The 23086-nt window shown below is 43.3% G+C and overlaps 1 protein-coding gene across 6 annotated transcripts in view; it reads left to right on the top strand.

Annotated features, from left to right (window-relative positions):
- The window catches only part of PICK1 (protein interacting with PRKCA 1), a 29854-nt gene extending 7902 nt beyond the window's left edge, over window positions 1-21952 (top strand). For 3 of the 6 annotated variants that reach the window (XM_075869377.1, XM_075869376.1, XM_075869378.1), the window contains 10 exons: window positions 6320-6431; window positions 8086-8214; window positions 11026-11095; window positions 11397-11486; window positions 13850-13966; window positions 14598-14731; window positions 15408-15500; window positions 16966-17161; window positions 17989-18337; window positions 21796-21952. In XM_075869377.1, coding sequence (XP_075725492.1) covers window positions 6320-6431; window positions 8086-8214; window positions 11026-11095; window positions 11397-11486; window positions 13850-13966; window positions 14598-14731; window positions 15408-15500; window positions 16966-17161; window positions 17989-18299 — 1252 coding nt within the window. In that variant the 3' untranslated portion in view covers window positions 18300-18337; window positions 21796-21952. Of the gene's footprint in view, window positions 1-6319; window positions 6432-8085; window positions 8215-11025; window positions 11096-11396; window positions 11487-13849; window positions 13967-14597; window positions 14732-15407; window positions 15501-16965; window positions 17162-17988; window positions 18374-21795 lie in introns of all 6 variants that reach the window. The other 3 variants (XM_037430930.2, XM_037430929.2, XR_012884974.1) reach the window with 2 other exon arrangements.
- The last annotated feature ends 1134 nt before the right edge of the window (window positions 21953-23086 follow it).

The following is a 23086-nucleotide window of genomic DNA, read 5'->3' as shown; positions in this document are numbered from 1 at the left end:
CTCTTCTGATTTTGACAGCCGCCTCCATTGTCTCAGCGAAGTCTTGAGCTGCCTCACGAGCGCAGGCCTTCAACTAAACATCAAGAAGTGCCATTTTAGAGCCCGGAAGTTCACAATACTTGGCCACGTTGTCTCAAAACACAGCGTGCTCCCAGACCCTGAGAAGCTTCGTGCTGTCGCTGAGTTCCCGAAGCCTACGACCGTGAAAGCGCTTTTCAGCTTCGTCGGACTGTGTTCATACTTTCGCCGCTTTGTGAAGAACTTTGCTTCGATAATGGCAACACTGACACAGCTGATTACTGGCGATGGACACCTCTGTGATTGGTCTCCAGCATGCAATGATGCTTTTGCAACATTATGCCATCTCCTTACTTCACCACCTATTTTATGCCACTTCGACCCTACTGCCCCAACCGAGGTGCACACGGATGCCAGTGGCATAGGACTTGGCGCTGTCCTTGCTCAACACAAGCCTGGCTTCTCGGAGTATGTAGTTGCATATGCCAGTCGCACCCTAACCAAGGCAGAGCACAAATACTCGGTTTCCCAAAAGGAATGTTTGGGCATTACAAAAATTTCGTCCTTACTTATATGATATGACGCCCATTTTATGTAGATACAGATCATCATTCACTCTGTTGGCTCGCTTCATGGAAGGATCTTTCGGGCCGGCTTGGACGTTGGGCGCTACATTTACAGGTATTTGATATTCACGTCATTTACCGCTCAGACCGCAAGCATACCGACGCAGATGCTCTTTCTCGTTCGCCCCTCCCTTCAGCCGTTGCGCCTGTTTCCTTTGCCGAAGCTACCATCGACAGCATCGATGCCACTGACATGCTTTTGGAACAATGCAAGGACCCTTGGATAACCTCGCTCATCGACGTTCTCTCCTCGTCTTCGGTGACACCACACCAGTGTCTACCTCGTGCACTACGTCGGCGAATTCCCCATTATGCAATACGGGATGCCATGTTGTACCGTCGCAACTATCAGCCGGATGGTAGGAAGTAGCTTCTTGTCATACCTCGTCATTTGCGCTCCAACATGTGCGTGTACTTCCACGCAGACCCTTAACACGTGCACGCTGGTGTTTTGAAAACATACAACTGGCTTTGCCAGCGATTTTTCTAGTGTGGAATGTACTCGTACGTTCGCAAGTATATACGCTCCTGCACTGAGTGTCAGGGACAGAAAACAACCTGTCATGCCTCTGGCGAATTACAACCATTGCCGTGTCCAGCTTGGCCGTTTGATAGAATCGGCATCGATCTCTATGGCCCACTACCTTGTACTCCTGCTGGAAATCGCTGCATTATTGTGGCCGTTGACTATCTAACCCGTTACGCTGAAACCGCCGCTTTGCCACCTGCTGCTGCTCATGATGTCGCCTTGTTTATTTTGCGTAGCTTTGTTCTTCACCATGGCACGCCACATGAGCTGCTTAGCGACCGTGGGCGTGCGTTTTTATTGCAAGTCATCCAAGAACTTCTCAGTGAGTGCAATTTTTTTCATCGCACCACTACAAGCTATGACCCACAGACAAACGGTTTGACGGAGCGCTTTAACTGCATGCTCAGTGATATGCTCTCTATGTACATACCCTCCCACCATTCTAATTGGGACTTGGTGCTTCCTTTCGTGACGTATGCGTATAATAAGGCCACGCGAGCAACTACTGGGTTTTCACCTTTTTTTCTACTGTACGGATGTGAGCCCTCTTCTACGCTTGACACGATACTTACTTACCCCTCAGGTGCTTCAGAATACCGCCCAGCCTCCGATCTTGTTCAGTGTGCCTAAGAGTGCTGCCAATTAGCGCGTTCATTTACGTCCGTCGCACAAGTTCTCCAAAAGGAATGACTTGACCTGGTCAAGACAAGCCTGCTCACAGCTTCTCCATAGGCTCATTTGTCCTCTTCTACGCTTGACACGATACTTACTTACCCCTAAGGTGCTTCAGAATACCGCCCAGCCTCCGATCTTGTTCAGTGTGCCGAAGAGTGCTGCCAATTAGCGCGTTCATTTACGTCCGTCGCACAAGTTCTCCAAAAGGAATGACTTGACCTGGTGAAGACAAGCCTGCTCACAGCTTCCCCATAGGCTCATTTGTATGGCTTTCGGTTCCATTCCAGTCCCTCGGCCTCTCCCGAAAGTTTGCACCCAAGTACAGTGGCCCGTATCACATCGTTCAATGCACATCACCGGTCAACTACGTTGTCGAACCAGTGACACCTGCCGATGACAGACGATGCTGTGGTTGTGAAACAGTTGACATCAGCCGCTTAAAACCTTACTATGATCCCCTTGTGCTTGCTTCGCCGTGAGTCGCCAGGATGGCTCCTCTTCACCACCTGGGCAAATGTAGTGGGGAAGAGGGGAGAAACAGTATCTAGTCTGAGCACCTAGAAGACGACTACGACGAAGAGCTGAGCTCGTGACAGTGACTGACCACCACAGACTTAAGTACACCATTTCATTAAAAGGTTAGTTCGTTTTTGATGAGATCCTAAATAAGAATAAATATGCATGTAATTGAGAAGCATGACAAATAAACTGGCTGAAATTTAGTTGAACACCAGATGTTTCCTTCAATTTGCGAGAGCACGCTGTAGTCGTGTTTAATTTCGATGAACTTTTACTTGGAAAAATATTCCCTGAGGTTCGTTTTAGGTCGTTCAAGTGAAGTTTCACAGGGATGGCTCAGCTTGTGAATGGCCTTCCTCACTTTCCCTCACACTTTCTTACATATAGTAAGTTTCTACGAACTCTTGCATGAGTTAATTGTTGCCTATGTCTGATGATCGTCCTTGTTTCATGTAACCTAGTGCTATTTGTGCATTCTACTTTCCTGTCCTTATTATGGTAAAAAAACTAGAGCACGAGGATTCATCAAGGCTACTTGTTTACATCATTATTCATACCGCTTTTCTGCTGTCAAACACACAGCATATGGCAAAATTTAAGCGTGTTAAAACAAATAAAACAAAGCATTGACTGCCATACATGTAGGCATAAAAAATAAGGAGCTATTTCTTGGTTCGGTCCTTGCACCTTGTGTCCAAAAATCTGGATGTCATCTGTGACAAGGCCCTAAGAAAAGCGAAATAATTACGTCTCACCTACATCTCACTCCTCAAAACGCTGTCTTTATAACATATAGAACCCTCATTGGACCGATTTTTGAATATGATTGTGTTGCATTGAGCTCATGTAGGCATTCTGACAATAACGAACTAAAACCGGTGCAAAAGAAAACAGTTTATTTTATTTGTAGGAAATACGAGTGCGATATCTGACCATCTAATTATCTTTGCCAGGTCAGTCTTGCTGCTCTTGCTCTACATTGTCATCTATAACATATAAAATTATTGTGCACGTCTATCAGTTTAGCTTCCCTTGCTTTTATAAACAGTTATCTCACATCTTTCCAAACCATCATTTACCAAGAGTCGACACCCCAGAATGTTCCACGTTTTGTGATAGTATCTAATTGTTCCTTGACAGGTAATGGCCCGAGTAGAGCGCTTACCGATTGAAAGGCAACAATTATGGGCTAAATAACACACATTGTTGGCTTAAAAATTTTGGAGACCAGCAGGTTGGGGAAAACTTGGAATTTCCCACCCATTTACAAAAGCATTCGGAAAATCTGGGTAACCCAATTTAGAATAGGTCAGAAATCTGAATTTAAGGCCGTTTGCCGTAGCAGTAGAAATATAAATCTTTTTATTGTCGCGTGATTTCTAATCTTTTGATGGTGGCTGTACTTCAATTGTCACCGTCTTCAGTTCATGTCGTATTGCTACACATTTGAGTTGGATGCTTAGACGATCCCAATGGTACCTTTAACGGTCAGGTTTTGACTAACGTGATGCGATCGTCTTGAGGAATGGTGCAGTCATTATAGCCAAGGTTTTGATGACCCCAATTGATTGTGAGAACTCAGTTCCAACATTAGAAAGAAGCCAAGCACACAATGTGATCTGTTATTGTCTCATAAAATAAGGGAATAAATGTGTCATAAGGTGCCAGTAGCTGACATTTAATGCGCACATGCTTCACTGCACTCCTCAGGTGTTCTGTCAAAATTTTCTAGAGAAAATCGGAAAAATTTGTCGCAGTTCAGAGCCTTCGAAGTCATTTTACGCTATTTGAAAACTGATATCAGATGCTTGGATGAATCCTTGATAACACTGCTAATTTAACCTGGATATAATGATGTTAAACTCAGTGCAAGGAATTAAATGTTGAAGCTTTTTCATGATATCCATCATTTTTGAGGAAAACGATTTCTAAAAAATTTCTATAAATTTTCCCTGTTGGCTAAGATAAAGCTGAAAGCCAATTGCAAGCCTATGACCTCCTGCTTTCCGACAGTTGAGGTAGAAAGTGAACAGGTCTTAAGTGTCAACAGAAGACCCTTCACCCTTCATTGTACAAAAGAACGTTTTTTTATGGGTACACAGAAAATCCTCTATGCAAAATCTGCCGCAACATTATTTTTTCCTCCTATCTTACTCCTAAATATGAAAACATTGAATTCTGAAATTTTAATCGAAACATTATCACATTGGTAATTCATGTGGTAACTCGTGATAATTCACATCTTACTTATGTATTTTCTCAATGACCTCGGTGGCCAGTTTTTTCAATTAATTACATTTCTGTGTTTCGGGTGTGAAAAATCTGGCTGCACCCCTGTGTCCCATCCTTGATGACACCTAGCTATGCTCGTGCCTTAAAATCTGTACAACTTTTAAAGATATTCACATAGAGTACTTAAATATAAAGCCGCTCATATCAGAACGTGCCACATCTTGGGGTGTATTGCTGCGGAGTTATTATTTCATATAGCTGAAGTGCTCTTTGTATAAAACAACTGCAACAGCTGCGGGTGCAATTTCGCAGCTGCTTGGAAGAGTCTAATGGCTCGCATGTTTAAAAAAAAAAAAAAAAAGAAACCTCAAGCACTCGGGCATATCAGTAGATTGAAACTCCTCGGTTAGAAGATTGCCTTGCCAAATCGGCTCTCGAAAGTGTTTAATATGGAGCAGCTAATGGATACGATGGCTGCTTGGAAGCTGTGGTAATGTCTTGAATTTCGCCTGGTGCTGCTGTATGTAGGAAGCTGTATATGATATTTATCTTAAGCATCCGGGCTTTCTCATCTATTTGTGTGCTCTCTGAAAATTCGAAGTTTAGAAAGTCAATTTTTTAGAGATAAGCTTTATACAGACACCACAATAGCTCGTTATGGCTGCTTCACGCATGCAAAAGGGGGTTGCCGGCAAGTATAGGTTTTGTTTTGAAGAATGCTTTTGGATCAGTTGTAAGTGCCAGCCTGTAGCATCGTTTTCTTTCTCTGTGCTTCATGTTTCGTAGTTTTTATCCGCTTCGTGGGCAGAGCTGGATTTGAACTTGGGGCTCTACATTTCGAAAGCAAGTCAGTTAATCACTTTGCTATCTACTAATCTAAGTATATGAATATGCGCTACTAATGGTACAAATCAAATGTATAGAAAATGTTTTTTAAGGTTTTAGGGATTTTCTAGGTGGCAGAGGCTGGCCCTCTGAACAGCGGAGAAATTGGACTTTGTAGATGTCAAAAAAATTCTGGCTGTGGGAAAATTCTGTGCCAAACACACATTTCACTGTGCACCTTGTAAGTGATCGCCAAAAATTCTGATGACTTCTAAAGGAAAGATGCTATGCTAACGCTGCTTAAAACAGCCTTCAAGGGAAGGCCATAACTTACAGTGGATACGCTCACGCATCACTTAAACAACTCCGGAAGGAGAGTCTGCTCATGTGCCTTCGCAAGTGAAATGACAGTTAAATTTCTGCTCACCCAGCTTTTCAAATGTGTGTAAATTATCGCTGTTAACATACGGTTTCTCTTTTTAGCATGTGTTTGTTATGGTCACGCTGAAAAATTTCTTAACACAAGTCTGCCTGGTTCAGTTTATGTGACCTTGTGTAGCTATGCTTAGTTCTATTAACTTTAGGTTGGAGGCAGAATATTAAAATGATCGTGTCCTATCTATGAACACATAGTGGAACTCGGAGGGTCAAAAGAAGTGTGGACCAACCACTCTATCTTCTTGATCTATCTGTCACCCTTTAATTAGTCCATTCCTTGAAGTCAATCTAGGTAGCACCCATGCCACATAGTTACTTGCTAGGAGCTGCGTTTCATTTATGGGATTCAACACCTAACAAAGAGGAAAACTAGGTTTACTGCCTGTCTTATGGTTGTTGGTGCCTAGATGTAGAGTGTCGTACACCGGCTTATTTATTTATGCACTGTGCAACCCAGGGGCATGACAGTGACCTCTGGCAGCGTGGTCATCCAGAAGGACGAAAGCAACCTCATCGGCATCAGTATTGGGGGAGGTGCCCCCCTATGCCCCTGCCTGTACGTCGTGCAGGTGAGCAGTTCTGTGCAGCGACGATCGCCTCATGTACCTATTGCAAAACTATTTCTTATCCGTTTTTGATCCCATGGTCTGCTCACCTTATAGCGTAGAATGGCAAAATAAAATAGGTATTTGTTGCACAGGTATACCTGTGTCATGAAGCTAATGAGTCAACCTATTGTATAGGTTTACATAAAAAAAGACGTAACCATCATAAAGGAGAGACCATTTTACCCACGAACAACCAACAACTCGGTATATTTAAGCAACAGAAAGATAGATAGCTTTTGACGGCAAAAGGAGCAAAGCATGCTAAATAAAAAGCAAACAGAAGTAGGAGAAGATTTAAAGACGCTAACAGCACAGAGTTTTTTAAAATTAACTAGAGGGGACTCTGTAGCTGCGATCGTTCAGCGACCATGGGAATGATGGGTAGTACACACATTTGCCTAGTCTTTGTACTTGTGGGCAGCGAATCGTACTTACGGCTTCGTTTATTGCTTTGCTTCGGTTTTGTTTTGAAAGAAGGATTCAACCCTTTTGAACTTCCTGACCCGATTTGGAAAGGCAAGTCTAAAAGAATAAGGTTGCGAAGTGTAATCGCTGAATGTTTGCTGATTTTTGTTTTGTGAGAAAACAGCTCCAAGCCACACAAACACACGCGGAGCCAAAAGCAGGCCAGAAGTATAAAGATTAGACAAATGTGTGTACTACCCATCATTCCCATACTCTCTGAAGCCCCGTGCGCTGCAGCTCCCATAGACACTAGCGCCAGAGTTCCTTCTAGTGTATATTAGGAAACTCTATGGCTAACAGTACCTTCACCAGTTCAGGAGCAAATTACATTTCACCATTCAGCAGGCTTGAAGACTGCAGCGGGCACACACGAGCACTGAAGGCATTAGCTGGAGATGCAGTATCTATGCTCACATTGTAGACTTTGACAAGTAAGTGTCTGGTAAGTCGAGGTCAGTGGTCTTGTGGTGTTCCTCAGCGGGACGTTCGGACACGGAGACATCTGCTTTCCTGGCCCACGCCAGGTGATCGAAAGTGGCTTGGATACATTCCCAGGTGGGAGCTGTGGAGATAGGTTTATTCAAAGAGCTTACCCTACGGAGCGACAGGAAAGGAACGAGGCATTCTCCACTGCTGTTGCTAATCAAGACGCTACAGCCGGGTTTTTTTACATCAATAAAAAGACATTTATGAGAACATCTGCTGATCTTTTGTAAGTTGCAGATGTCTGACAGAATGTTAATGTAAGCGCTGCACTCATGATTTCAGAACGAACTAGAAATACACAAATTTGTCCACTCTCAACGGGCTTTTATTGAGAAATTCACAATGAAAGAACGCAACACATATTTATGATAGTAACAAAAAAAAAAAAAAAACGAGAGGGTTTGCTGGCTTTAAAGCACACTATCAAGAGCGTTGCCTTGACAGACAGCATCCACACATTCACTTTTATATAGCACTTCAGGAAACTGCAACTTCAGCAGCATTCATCTTTTTCCCTGCTCTATTGCGTTGTCTTCAGTAGTGGCCTGTCGCATGTCAATGAGGCAATGCAGGATTGAGCATGTTCAACAGCGACATATTCTTTCATGAGACGTTTTGTCGGTGAGGGAAAATCGGCCCACCTGATATCCCTTACTGCGTGCAGGTGTTCGACAACACGCCGGCTGCCCGGGATGGCACGTTGCAGTCTGGTGACGAGATCGTGGGTGTCAACGGCACTGCCGTCAAGGGCAAGACCAAGGTCGAGGTTGCCAAGATGATCCAGAGTGTCAAGGCAAGCTGAGGGCAGCACCATTTTGGGTGGATGGCACGCTGTGCTTGTTCATTTAAAGAGGCACTTAAGAGAATAATGTTTTTTCGCGTATTAGTAAAGTAAAAAAAAAATCACTCTTACTGCGAGCCGACACTTGATAAGGGAGAAAATGCGCGACGAAAGAATGCGGGCAAAGACACCACCTTGAGATTCCCGCACCAAAAACTGTGTCGTCATAAATTTTGACGGAGTCTACTGGGTAGTACTTAGTTTACAGCTGGTAAAAATGATGTACATTGTCAACTGTCGGTGCCATGGACCTTAAGTACATACCGAGTTTCAGAAAACTTCATTGAACCTATGTCGCGAAAATACGAAAAATATTTTCTAAAATTAATGACGCCACAATCAGAGGTTTTGGCATGAAATTTAAAAATGAAAGTTCAATCTTGATCTTCTCCACTAATAATGAACTTATGATAGTAAAACTTGTCACATTACAGTTTTCATAGTACATTTTATCAGTCTAAACCAAGTAAATGTTTCACTTTAGTGCGCCTCTAAAGACCTCAGTTTGACAAAGTGCATATCTTCACCTCTCTTCAAAACTTGAGATCATGTACCAGTCTAATTGCATTGTTTCTTCGGGCAAAGTCTGTGCACTCATCTAAACACTCTTGCGCACTCGGCAATACATGGCATCATAGTACATGCAAGTCTGAGAGTACTGCTAAATTTTAAGTATGAGATATTACCTACTATGAAAGTTTCATCTAGTTAGTTAAAAGAGCACTTAGCTGTTTCTGGATTGTAGAAGATCGTCCTTCAGTTCCTTTATACATGAGTCTTGTTCTTAAAGAAAGTGCTTTGCAGTTTTGTGTAGGGTCTCTGAGTAGCATTCTTGTTCTTGCAGTTGTTGCATTGCATGAGGATCAAAGAGTGCAACATAAAATTCTCATGAATTGCATTCAATACTGGGTCGCGCATGGTTCTGTAATGAATTCAAACAATTTGGCATTGGAAACACTGTTGCTAAAATGTCTTGCAGTAATATATCATATAAGTACTGCTGTACGTGGCTTCGCATCGTTACACTTAAGCTGCCAATAATAGTTGCAGTACTACTGCATTAGCACTAATTTAACACATCGTAGTACACTGAAACCTCATTGTAGCACTTAGATCTGCCATGAAAATACTTCTTTATATACAAAAATGCGTTATGAACGTTAACACTGTATGTGCAACAAAGCTATTTTTCACTTACTTCATTATAACCGATAGTTTGTTACATATGGGTTCGTTCCATCGAGGTTTGAGTCAATTTAAATGAGCCGGGGGAGCGCTTTCTTCAGACAACCACCAAGGTGCACTGCAGTCATATTAAAGGACATGGTGTGCAAACATGGACGCAAGAATGAAGTCAAGACAGCACGAACACAGACTTGCAACTGCAATGGGGCACAACGACAGAAAAATTAAAAGGAAGGCACGAAAACTTATGTGCATGCCCATGCAATTTCAATACGTTTTTTGGCTTTCCGCAATGAACTGCTTGTTTGAAAAAAAAAAAAACTTCTGAAGGTTATATGACCATTTGATGCTATATTCATGGTTTTGTTATTTGTAGGAACTAATTGCATAATTTATTGTTTTTTTTATTGTCACTAGGAATTTAGTATGATGGCAATGCATCTCAGCAAGGCGTAGCACAGAATGACTCCCGAAAATGTCTGTAGACACACAACATTCAGACCTGTTTCCCCTATTATTTTTGTTCTCTTTAAGAATTGCACAGAGCTATCACTACATTGACTTTCGATGTTAGTCAGGCAGCATTGTTATTCCAGACAGACTTCCTTCCCTGCTTGCATTTGCAGCCAAGAAACAGTGCACCAGATAATAAAAAAAATTATCATTTAATGTCTTGATATGCAGCAATGCAGATTTGAATGCAGTTGCTTCCGTACGGCAAGAAATGACTACTGCCTGCACTCATGACAAAAACACTGTAGTTCGTAAATGTAACATTAGATCTATCTCTCTGTTAATTGCAAATGTGTATAAGTCATTTTCTGGAAAATTCTGTCGTAACCAACTCAACTTTTTGTCTGTATGAAACTGCACCAGTGTGTCCTGACTGCAACAAAGTTTTTGTAACTCTGCTTGGCCAATATGTATTAGCTAATGTTATTCTTGATTACTATCATTTAGCCAACGTTTGCTGAAATTCGACTTTGGTGAGCAAACGCTAGCATTGATTTTGCCATGTCTGATCGGCATTCGCCAATGCATACCATCATTTGGTGAACCCTAGCTGTTATTTTGCCAATATATGGCAGCAGTAATAAGGGCTTGCCTAGTGACAGGGTTGTTGGCAATCGTTATTTACCAACGGCTATCACTTACCCAATACTGGCCAATGCGTGAGTAAATACACAGCGCAGGACAACATTATTTGCGGATTGTTGGTTTGTTTGTTAAGATATACTGTTTTGTGTGTCACAGAATAAAAACCAGCACAGTTTGAGCACACAGTAAGTTTTCTACGATTTCAATGCTTGAGTATCGATGTCCACTAAGTGTCAAACAGAATATGGTATTCTGATGGATCATGATGATGATGATGCAATACATTATGTGTATTCTGCAATGATTAAACTGGTCTTGTGCCCCACCTGCCCTACTTTGCCCTACATTCCGTGCTCCTCCCCTTTTTTCTTTTTTCTTACCTTTATTTTCATCTTCGATGGGTATTATGGTCACATCCTTGGGGGGGGTGTTTCCTTCTCTCCTTCCCCTCTCCTTCTCTCCCCCGCACATTCATTGCAGCAGAAAGAAGTGACGATCAACTATAACAAGCTCCACGCGGACCCGAAGCAGGGCAAGACGCTCGACATAGGTGAGTCGACAGCGAGGGTGATAAATGTACGAATTGGCGCGCCTACATTCTCAATCTAAAAGAGCAGTTCTTTGTCTCACCATTAAGAAAAATATGAAATGCATGAATGCCATGATTAGACTTCTGCTCCAGTAGTTAACCTTAGTTTAGAGAAAAAACGGAACATTCCTTTTTTGTGAGTGTATTATTTTTGTTTAGTGTTACTGTGAGAAACGATAATTTATTGATTTGTGCGTATTTACGTGAAAGATTTCGAGATTCCATCTCCAGCTAAGCAGCGATATTCTTGTTGATATTGCAGTGCTGAAAAAGGCCAAGCACCGCATTGTCGAGAACATGAGTTCTACCACGGCAGACGCTCTCGGTCTGAGTCGGGCTATCCTCTGCAATGGTGAGTGAATAATAGAGGAACCACTAAGTAATAATAACTTTGTTACACAAGGAGCAGAAAACAAAAATGTAGAGTACATGATTATAAAGGTAGGGCTTGTTTGTGTTTTTATAAAAGCTGGCCTTTATAACCAAGTGAGTACCTAGAAAAAATGAATGTTTAGCTGTAGAATCACATTTTGCCTCTCCATTTGTGTTATGCTAATCACCAACAAAAGTATACTATGGCATTCCACTTGGAGAAATGCAGTAGTCGTATAATATGTGCAGAGCTTCAATAAAGCCTGCATTTGACATTGCTGGAGTGTACAGCTGCCTGATTTTTAACTATGATGTGGAATGGCAACTTTTCTATCAGTGTCCTATGATGGAACGAAGTTGCAAAAGATTGTTTAGTGGGCATGTGCCTTGTGGGCACGCATTTGTCCTCACCCTTTTTGTAACCTAATTCAGTTGTATGGCGAAGATGCTCAGAAATAAAGTATGGACTATCTCCTCGAAGGAAACCCTGATGGGATGTGAAGCAGCAACGGTGCGCACGTTGTTGACCCAGCTGAAACGGGCGTTGACGCAGTTGCTGGAAGAACGGTTTAAAGCAAGACTCGGTGTAGCCTTTACTCGAGTGAATGCTCCTTTAAAATGCAAAGACACGGGAGGCGGGTTGGGTACGTGTAAGTTTCATCGCAGATAAATGAGCCGATAAACACTAGTGCTTGTACTGTATTTGTGATGCAGGGCACCTCGAAATTCTTGAATTCTTTTAGATACTATATAAATACTGACAACGACTAGTGTTGCCCATTTCTCATTTCTAATAGAAAATGTGCTAGGTGCAAGCGTAAGTTTGGACAGTAGATAAAGGCTATTCGCTCAGACTCGCTGACGAAAAATAGTTTTGATTTGACACTACTCGAACTTGGTCATCGAAATTATACTTAGCCAACCTCACTGGCACTCATACTTTCCAAAATTTTACTTATCTGGAATCACTCATAGGCCAGTCTGAATGAGTAGACTTTCGATTTAGTTCCTTCAATCATTGCTTGGAACCACAGTTACCATCGGTTTCTGTGAGCCCCTCATCTTTATACGATGAACACCTAGCCTTGTGCTAAAAGCCCATTTTGGCCCTCTTCGGCAGGATTGGCATACTTCATAACTTAGCACATTGATCTTGCCAAATTTATAGAACTAATTCTAGTTTCTCATTCCAGTTGTTCACACTTGGTAAACTTAGTGACGATATGTTTTTTCGAATCAACTCATGTGTGCATGAGTCCTTATATTTTGGCTTTATTTTATACAATGTGACAAGCATATTGAAGCATGTATTTGACATATCTGTTACTGAGGATTTTTATTGTTGTGTTGTAGCGTTCTGATCAGGTGCTTGATAGAGTTTATAGTGAGTGAGCGATGCTGATAATGTTATGCGAAACAGTTGTCTGTTGGCTGTGGCATTGTACTCATGAACCGAAAGTTGCGGGTTCGATTCCCAGCTGTGCCAACTGCATTTTAATGGGAAGAGAACACAAAAATGCTAATCTATTATGTCCTGCGCTTAGTATGTGGAAGCGCATGTGGTCGGAAATATTTTCGAGCCTTTTGTGCAACCTTTGGATGACCTTCAGCCACCGTGCTCTTCAGCTGAATTTAGTACCCGCTGTTAGCTGTACTTTATCATGCTGTTGTGCTGAAATCGGGCACTTTATTGTCGCGGGGGATAAGAGTTAATGAACTCTTATCCCCCCGCGAGAACTTTGAAAAAGTACATGGTTCGCCGCGCTCGATCAGTGGTTACGTTGCTCGGCTGCTGACTCTGAAGGTCGGGGCTTCGATTCCGACTGCAGCAGTTGCATTTCAGTGGAGGCACAATGGTAAAACCCATGAACTGTGCGGTATCACTGCACGTGTAAGTGCACCGGATGGTTGAAGTTTGCCGAGCCCTCCACCACAGGGACGCTCACAGTCATGTCGTGGTTTGCGACGTAAAATCTCAGATATTAAAAAAAAAACAGCACGGCATGTAATATTTTCAAAGCATCTGTTTGACTAAATGTGAGCCTCTGTTTCGCGAAAGTGAGACCGTGTGATAGTGTATAAGAAATCTTTGTGCGAGCCACAAGAGCGCAGTCAATAAGATGTGCCTAAACCTGCTCATTTTTTTCCACAGGCGTTACAAAAAAACCAACATATAGCATGGAATGTATCGAATAAGCTTAAGTCCATAATCTGCTTTTATGAATGAAGAAAGGTAAATGCTGAACAAAGGGGAATCGATCGTTTCTGTTATAGAATCGACCGTAATAGTGTAAATGAACGAGAGCGAACAATGTAACTATTGTCTCCACGGCGCTCACGCAGACAGCCTGGTGAAGAAGCTGGAGGAGCTGTCGAGGAACGAGCAGATCTACAAGGGCCTCATGGAGCACACCCACAACATGCTCAAGGCCTACTTTGACATGTGCCACGTTTATCGCAGTGAGTGATGCTGAGATATCATGCTTGCTAGCCATCGTCTACATTGCAGGCTCTTACATAGTAGTTGGTCTGCCATGTTCTGTAATCGAGCACAGATTTAAATGTGCTTTTTTGTTTCGTATGCTGATCTCATATTGACTCAAATGGATGTCTTAAATAGGTGCTTAGTTACCTTCTGTGTGCCAACCTGATATGTTGTTAAACAGATGTATAAATTGATTTCCTGGCTATAAGTTTATGCATGTAATTTTTGCATAGATCCGTACAAGCATGCCGATATGGGTCCAGATGCTTGTAAACACTTTTCTACATGACCGTATTGGGTTTAACAAAGTTAAATGCTGCATTTATTACAATCACGTTTGCTGTGGTGTTGGCTGTTGTGCTCAGTAGGGATACATGTGTGTTCTTTTAAGTCTGCAGTTTAGTCAGTATCGCCCTTAAAAATGTGTTGGGCTTGTTGATGTAAAATTTTGCACTTACTGTATCTCTCCTCTTTAGGCCGTCAACTTGAACCCATGCTGAATTAATCACGAGTGTGTAATGAATAACCAGTATTAGTATTTAAAACCTTCATTCATGTTCTCTAGCAGTGGATCAGTCTAAAGTTCACCTCATCGGCTTTTTGCAGCATTCGGTGACGTTTTTGCCGAGATCGGAGTTCGTGAGCCCCAGCCCAGAGCCAGTGAAGCCTTCACGCATTTTGGCGAGGCTCACCGAAGCATTGAGAAGTACGGCATCAAACTGCTCAAGACTGTGCGACCCGTGAGTGCTACTTCAACAGTTGTGGTGATGTCACGATTTGTTTCGGGAGAAATCGATCCATAGTGGCCTCTTTAAGAAAGTGCAATAATATGAATGCCTTTGGTGTCAACTATGGAAATACAGCTGACACTGAGGCATATGTAGTGAACTGTCTCCTTGAATTGAGGCATTAGGAGAATAAAGAAATTGGTAGCTGAAGAAAGTACAACTTGCCGTTCGTTAGTGGTTCAAACCAGCATGACCCCACAACATGTGTGATGCCCATTTAATAACACTAGGAGAGTGGCTATTTCACAATACGCTTTATGTGAGAGCTGTGAATGGCACACCTATTTAATTTTGTACCTTAAGTTCCCAAGTGACACTAGGGTGTCTCTTGAGGAGAAGTAGTGTACTTTGAAACAATAAAAATAGAATCCCCAGTGAGTGGTGGAGAAACTACTAGTGCGTTATAATAAGTCTCCAGGAAATAAATGAATAAACCAAATGAATTTTTTCGGCTGGGCTGGATTTGAACTTGTGCTCCCATATTCCGAGAGCCGGTGTCTTAAACACTATGCTATGCACCCATAATTCGGGAAAACTTCATATGTCACAAACCTCTTCTTGTAGCATATTCATGTTATTATTATCGCTCTGTTGATCATTCTCGTACCCACTTTTCCTTCTTTCACAGATGCTGAGTGACCTGAACACGTACCTGAACAAGGCTGTACCGGACACCAAATTGACCATCAAGAAGTATGCAGACGCGAAGTTTGAATACCTGGTCAGTGGCTGACACAATTTGACCTCCTATAAAATACCTTATGTCTTGTGTACACTGTTTACCCACAATGACGTTCCAGATATTTAGGAAAGCATAAATGGATCGCCTGGTGGAGTATGATAATTGAGGAGTGGTTTATTTTCACAACATAGTTCGTTATCGCCTCCTATAGCCCTTCCCTATTACTAGCCTACTGCCTTATGTCGTGTTTCATAGAGTGGCATGCTATAGGGTATTGGGAAAAAGAAAATTGACAACCATCGACTTGTAGCATAAACATACTGAAAGACCCATACAAATTTCTCAGAAACCAAAGCTTTTTAGTTTAAGAAAAAATCTGTTCTAGTCAGGGATGGAAACTGGGACAAAACACTTATCCGTAGAGATCACTTGGCCGAGTGGAACCAACCAGGATGCCAGCAATCAGCAGCATTGGGGGGAATCAGTCAACCTCACTAAAATTCGAGCATGCCTCAGTCTGGTTGTCAGCTTATTGCCCCCGATATCAGAATACGAGTCTAATGTACTGCAACATTACCTCTTTAATGAGCATGTTTCAGTGCTGAACAAATCTTCAACAGCTCAGGAGCAGACAATAGACAAAGAAGGGAACAAGGGCACGTGCTAACCTCCAGCTGAGGGTTTATTGAAAACACACTAATATATTAGCCCACTCTCATCACGTGCACGTTCGCAGGAAATTTGTTAACAAGTTAAAAGCAGAGAACCCTTATCGGATGGATGTAACAATAGTGACAATACGTAAGTGCCGAAAGAAAAAATAGCAGTTATTTTGCGTGTGAATACGAAAGCGAAGCGTTTTAGAAATAGGGCGCAAATGACTTTGCGTCCGATTTCGCTGCTGGCTTTCATGATGGCAGTAGGGCGGGGCAGTGTTTTTATAAGCAGTTAAGTTTCCCAGCTCCGCTCCCAAGGCGGCACATGGGGCTGACACGTGAACGTGAGAACAACGCTCATGCTAGACCGAGCTGAGACGCACAAGGAGTAGCCGCTTGGAACACGTTGGGCATTTCTCAGTGTTCGCTTTCTCTGTGTGCGTGATTTGTGAACATGTGAGGTATGGTGAAATATGGAACTGCAGATTCGCTAGTTCTTGCATTAGCTGTCGCATCCACTCCAGAGAGCAAGCATCTATTGCAAGTTGCAAAGCTAACTTGGTTCTAGAAACGTGAAGTGGGGAGTGATGATGCGATGACGAGCTTTGAGAGTGACGGCAGGGTGTGGGCCTAAGGAGCTTTACTTTTAAGAAAAAAAGAATCACCAGGTTGGTCAATCCCCAGTGTGAGGTAAGCTCTTGTGTTTGTTCTCTCTATGTCTGTTGTCTGCTTCTGCGCCATTCATCGAAGAGGGATTTCCAACTGGCCCAATCTTAAATTGAGCTGAACGGGATGTTGATGTGTGGAGTCATTGATTCGTTTCTTTCTCCTCATTGTACTGTTCACAGTCGTACTGCTTGAAGGTCAAGGAGATGGACGACGAAGAGTACGCCTACCAGGCGCTGCAGGAACCACTTTACCGGGTGGAGACGGGCAACTACGAGTACCGCTTGATTCTACGCTGCCGTCAGGACGCCCGCGTGCGCTTTGCCAAGCTGCGCTCTGACGTGCTTGTCAAGCTAGAGCTGCTTGACCAGAAGCATGGTAGGCAAATGCACCGATTCTAAAAAGATTTGTAAAGTTTGTGTAAACGTCTTTCTTTCATAACATTTGCTTGCTGTCTTGGATTCGCCCGCGGTGCTAGCTGCTTTGTTGTGCTGACATTTGCCCTGCCTCGAGGTGTTGGCAAACGTTAGCACGATTAAAAACTTGCACTCGAGTGACATTTAGAGGGCAAGGGAACATTATGAAAAAAAAAAAAAAAAAGACACTTACACGATCCTACACCAGAGCCACAGTAGTGATCACAGGTTTGGTAGTTTGTGTAATACAATTGTAAGAGCGTTTTCTGAGCAAGTTAGCTGATAAAAAAGGGAAATTAGACAACAACCAGTCTGTGGCATGAAGCCACAACCATACAGATTTCTCCAAAAAAAAAAAAAAAAAGCTTGTTTGTCACCGAAAAATTCGTCCTAGTTTGGTGATCGAATCCTGGGCCAACGCTTTTCCGGGGGATTGTCGCTGTACCGATTGAACTAACCAGGAAGGTAATCATTGGTAGCGCAAGGGCAAATTCTTCAATAACTCGAAGCACATGGACACAAGTAATGCAAATGAGTTCTGTGGAGACATGTTAGGTGGCGGAAGGGTGAAAAACGGGAAAGGAGGCAACCGTTCCCTCATTTTGGGGGTCTCCACAAAAACCATTTGCCTCAAGTTAGGTCATAGTTGAAAAGAAAAACGTTACAGTTGCTGCAAACAGGAACATTACAACCGTTTCGGAGAGACTGTTTATGCCCGGCTTCAATGAATTCAGGTTTGACTGTATCAGAGTAAAAGCTGTTGCGGTCCCTCTTTCTCCACATCCACAGTGCAGGACATAGTGTTCCAGCTGCAGAGGCTGATAGCCGCTCTGTCCCAGTACCACAACGACTGCCACGGGGTCATGAAGGACAGCTGCATCTTCCCCATAGAGGTGGACCTGTCGCGCTCGACGTTCCACTACCCGGATCCATCCGTCAGCCCCTACCAGGACGAAGAAGAAGAAGAGGAAGAGGACGATGAACTGCTTTCGGCCGGACCGGGGCCATCCACAGCCGATGACAATGGTGCCAGTGCCGCAGCCAGCTCGACGACCTTGGTCGCTGCTGCTGTTGAGAAGTCCCTGGTTCTCAACGACTAGTTGGAGCTGCTCCATTCCCAACCTGTCAGGGGGCCATGGTGGGCTTTTTATCATGAGCGTCCTGAATTGGGATGGTTGGTGCATACCAATTTTGAATGAATAAGCGTTGCAGCACAGGGTGAAGGTGTCTTGTTCTGGCAATGTTCTAGCGTCTTTGTCCTGCTCTAGCACTTTTTTTTAGCATATGTGCTAGCTAAAAAAAAAAGCTACAAATCAGGACGATCGGTAACCATTTATTAAAAGGTATCTGAAACAGTTTATGGTAGTTATGACAGCGTCTAGGCTACACCGTCATCAAATCATTCACATCGCAAGTTAACCGACGTGCCGTGTACCAAGGCAGCTAGGGGCAATGCAAGTGGATTCTCATTAAATTGAACCTGAGAAGACCAGGAAAATGTTTTCTTTAAGAGGAACTCGATTTACTGAGAGGTGGATGGATAGAGGAAGAAGGCTCAGAATGCAAGTACATATCAGAGGCAGTTATACATGAATAGCACCTTCGTTTCAGAGATTTCTAATTTCTAGAAGTGCGTATATATTCTAGGCATCTATTCTGCACTTCTTCCTCATTTATGCATTATTGTAATTGTCAGGATCTCTTAGGCAACAAACAAACAAACATACAAACCTTTTTTGATATCGTCATCACTGACTTCAAATGTGTGCACTTTTTCATCGTGTCCGTGGCGTCTGTTTGCTCCAGAGTTCTCAAGCAAATAACATTGTTATATCCGAGACGTCACAATATTTATACTCTCCTTTTTATCACTGCTTTGCCCCCTCAATTCATAGAAAATCCAGCTGTTGCTAGCAGCGTCAGCACACTCGATGAGTTGAGCCCTGTCGAGTGTGCCTAGTAGTGCACCGTAATGCAAAGAAGACAAAGCGTACGGAGTGGTCGAGACCTGCTCTACAGGTGCCACAACGCTATTGGCTGTTCTTTTATTTTTCTGTATGGCAACGATCTGCAAAAACGTGCGTGCAAACAAAAACTATTTGAGAACAATCGACGATAAGCATAATTTCCTGGATTCAGTCATCAGGGTTCAAGTTACAGCCGCAGACTCGTGGATCCTGGCATTGATCGGATAGCGAAAGTCCAGTGGACACATCACCAACAAACTGTAGCAATTCTGCTCGCCGTTTGTCTCGGATCCCTTTCATGATGCTGCAGGAATATGTCACCAGTTACTAGACTTGCGACACACATATGAGCTGGCAGCTTTAATGGTGTCCGAGAAAAGAAATATCGATATAAACGATGTCGCGCAGGTCATGTAAACATGGACTAGGTTGTACCACATGCACATGACACTTACTGCCTGAAAGACTCAGGGACGTAGATTGGACATATTCGATCCAGTCTGTTAATATGTAACATCGAGCAATGATACATATAAAGGGGGTGGGAAATTCAAAGCTTGTTTGGTTGAGCCACTGGAATCTGTACCGTTTTGCATGTTCGAAATTTTGTAATAAATTACATATTTGACTCAGAAAGCTTAAAACCATGAAGACTGTTTCAGGGTCTCTTTAAAAGAAAAGCTTTATGAGACATGAAAAGCAACTATTAGCATAGTTGCATTGGTGTCAACACGAATGATGCATAAAGTCGCATGATCATAGATGGCATAACAGATAGCCAAGATATGGGCCATTATCACGTCATATGGACATCACATAACATGATGTCACATGTGTGGGTGAAATGCCCTAGGAGCAGCACACTTTTGAAGAATGCCAATGAAAGCAGAGATGGGAGTGCTCTTGTCAGCTCCACTGATCACCCCCTTTCATAGCCGAATGACTCAGATTTTTTTAGAAGGTTGACAGAATGTAATTATCTTCTCATTTTAAATCATGCGCTGGAATACAGCTTTATGTAGAGCCTCTTAGCACTTCAACTACTGTCAATCCCGAATATATCGATAGTTTGAAATACAACATATACATATTTAAGGCCTAAGTTAAAGCATTTCGGGAATCTGAAATTGTTACAAGTGCCAAGATATTGATTGGCTCGCAGTTCAATGAAGAACAAGGTGTGAACTGCAAGTTGCCGCACTTCATTATGCATAGAAATAGTCCGTAAACTTGTCTTGCTTGTTGCGCAGCGTCAAGTTCCAATCATTCTCGATATCATTGAAGCTTTTCAAATAAGCGAATTCAGCTCCTTTGGCCACAACGGCGTTGATTGATGCAGAAGGCTGATGCAAGCTTTGTAGCACAGCAAGAGGTTGGTTAGCGGCGGCAGCGAAGTAATTAGCGTATTCATAACTACACGGGTACACTTCCGTGGCACCAGCAGCGGCAGCCATGATCTTCGCGTCGATACAGTCAGAAATAGCTACGTCGTCATCTGCACCAATGAAGTTGCTCACTGTCTGAAGTGGTGCCCGGAAACGGTGATAGGTCACAGAATTCACTCAGGCACTGCACGTCGTTGTCAGCTGTCATGACGCACCTGAAGTCGTCACCTGGCCTGCAAGGAAAGTTTACGACGGTGCTTTACTTGACGTCGCTCTTAGCACCAGACATAACTTTTATTGCTATTGGCGGCTCAACGTTCTGTTGAACTCCTGAATGACGATTTATCAGGAACGAGGTGAGGGGTGCACAAGCCTATAAGGCTGAAAATAATGCCGAGCCATGACACTGTGTTCCCACCATCGACATGCTGGCGATATCGATGTCACTTGTGGCTCTGTAGCTGGAAGCCCCTGCTTTCATCTGCGTTGATGCAAAAAGCTAGAAAAAGCGTAGCCTCCTGAGACAGGCGTTTTAGAACCGAAAATGCTAAAAGTACCACACGAGGTCGCACATCTCGAACACCATGCTTTCCAGACTCGCATGCTATTGTGCGCCAACAAACAAGGAACAGAATGTGAACATTGCAACGAGATCGCCGAGTCACTTCCCATTCTAGGTAATTTTGGTGTCCCCAGCAATCGGTCTTTTGAAAAACACTATGCCCAACCGTTAGTACCTGCAAATTGCACATCAATCGTACTAATGCACTCGCAAGCGCCGCTCACGAATTAGGTCAGCGCGATAGAATGACATCGCCTTTTTGTCACCTGCATGCAAAAAGGGATCAGAACTTTTTAGAACGCGGCCGAAAATTGATCATTATGTGCAAGGAAAAATGCTCTTCTGGGCTTCGGCGCGACGCAACGTTCAATATATTGAATGTCCTGGTGTGCAGTAGTTCGAAATACAAGTGCACCGGTCCCATACTTTTGTGTGGGAAATTCAAGAAAATTTCTCAACTGCTTGATATAGGCAATAATTTGATATATTTGAGTTTGATATGTCTGGGATCGACTGTAGCTGAGTGTGTGCAAACATACCTGCATGCAGTTTTGCATGTTTCTTATTTCGTAAGCAAAATGTCCTGTGAGCTTATATCACTGACTCGTATGACTGCTCTTGGCATTGGCATTTGATGACAATTGTTGTGACATCAAAGAATTTCATGTTTGAAATATTGCAGGTGTCCGGAAGCCACCATCTTGGCCCAACTGACCGGAGCACCATGAAGCTCAAGTGGCTAGTCATTTTTTTTCTTGCAGCCTTCTGTGCTGCCTAGTCAGGACTTTCAAACAGGTGCCTGAAGAGGTGTTTTTATAAATTTTTGCCACTGCAACAAATTCTCAACTGGTTCAGTGGTGTCTGATGCATTCCACAGCCACACAGGCCTACCCTCCTGCTTTGGTGTCTTATGCCGAGTAATTCCAGCTGCAGTTAAGGGGGGACACGGGTCTTAGAAGGCCAAAAATCGCAAAAAAATCGACTGTTTGAAGCTGACGTTTTCAAAATCTGCACCTATTTTAGCACTTATCTGAGAAGTTTCTAGCTTCTCGTGTCATTATTTCTGGCACAAAATCAATTTATAACATCCCTGTAAGATGAATGTGAGCGCAAATTGACGCTAAAATCGCGCTTTTTCCACACCAAACTGTTGCCAATACACACGAGCTATCGTGTTCATCTTGGTCTTGTTTGGAAGGGTTGTTCTTCATCTTCAATTTCCCGCCACCGCCTGCTCACCTTGCTCATTGCTTTTTAGCAAAAACGCGTCATCGAGAAGCACTAGCGTGCGATTCAATTGGCTACTTGGGGCACGTGACCAAATTTAGGCATCCGATTGGCCAAGGGGCGCTTTCAGGGTCTGCTTCACCATCGTGACTCGCACGGACATGCGCCATTTTGTCATGGTGCTACTGATTGCTTACGGCAGTAAAGAAGTTCCGTGCTACGGTAATTTGTGAAGCGGGTGTGGTGGTCGTTCGTTCGCTGTGAACTTCAAAAAGATCCCAGCTATGGCTCAGGACAACGAGGATAACGAACTCGACGCGGTCAACGGCGGTCGCCGAGCCACCGGTGTAGGCCTAACTCACGTACGAGCCCGTTGGTTGCCGACATCGTTACTGAGAACAGCTGTGTTTTGCAGCCTCATCAGTTAGAGGACGGCAAGTAAAAAGCAGAAGTGAAGCTACCAGAGATATCAATCTTTGTAGTGACGGAACGGAAGTGCAGTCTTATTTCTAAACCCGCCGATGTTGGGGTTCCCCCCCGCCTGACGAAAGAACCTTGAACTGCGCGACGGGTCATCAGAGTGAAGTACACCACGCGTCAACCAACAACAGAAAGCCAATCCGTTCGCAGTGAACATGCTCGCGGCCCCCGCAATGGAGGCTACTAGCAACAGGTAGACTGCATTTAACGACGTGTTCGCACGATCTCCGCTCGAAAATGCAGCAGTCTTACGTCAAAAGGAAGCT

Source organism: Rhipicephalus microplus, chromosome 7 (genome assembly GCF_043290135.1).
Source record: "Rhipicephalus microplus isolate Deutch F79 chromosome 7, USDA_Rmic, whole genome shotgun sequence".
Classification (NCBI taxonomy): Eukaryota; Metazoa; Arthropoda; class Arachnida; order Ixodida; family Ixodidae; genus Rhipicephalus; species Rhipicephalus microplus.
Note: the sequence above shows the minus strand (reverse complement) of the source record. Positions and strands in the feature narration are given on the sequence as shown.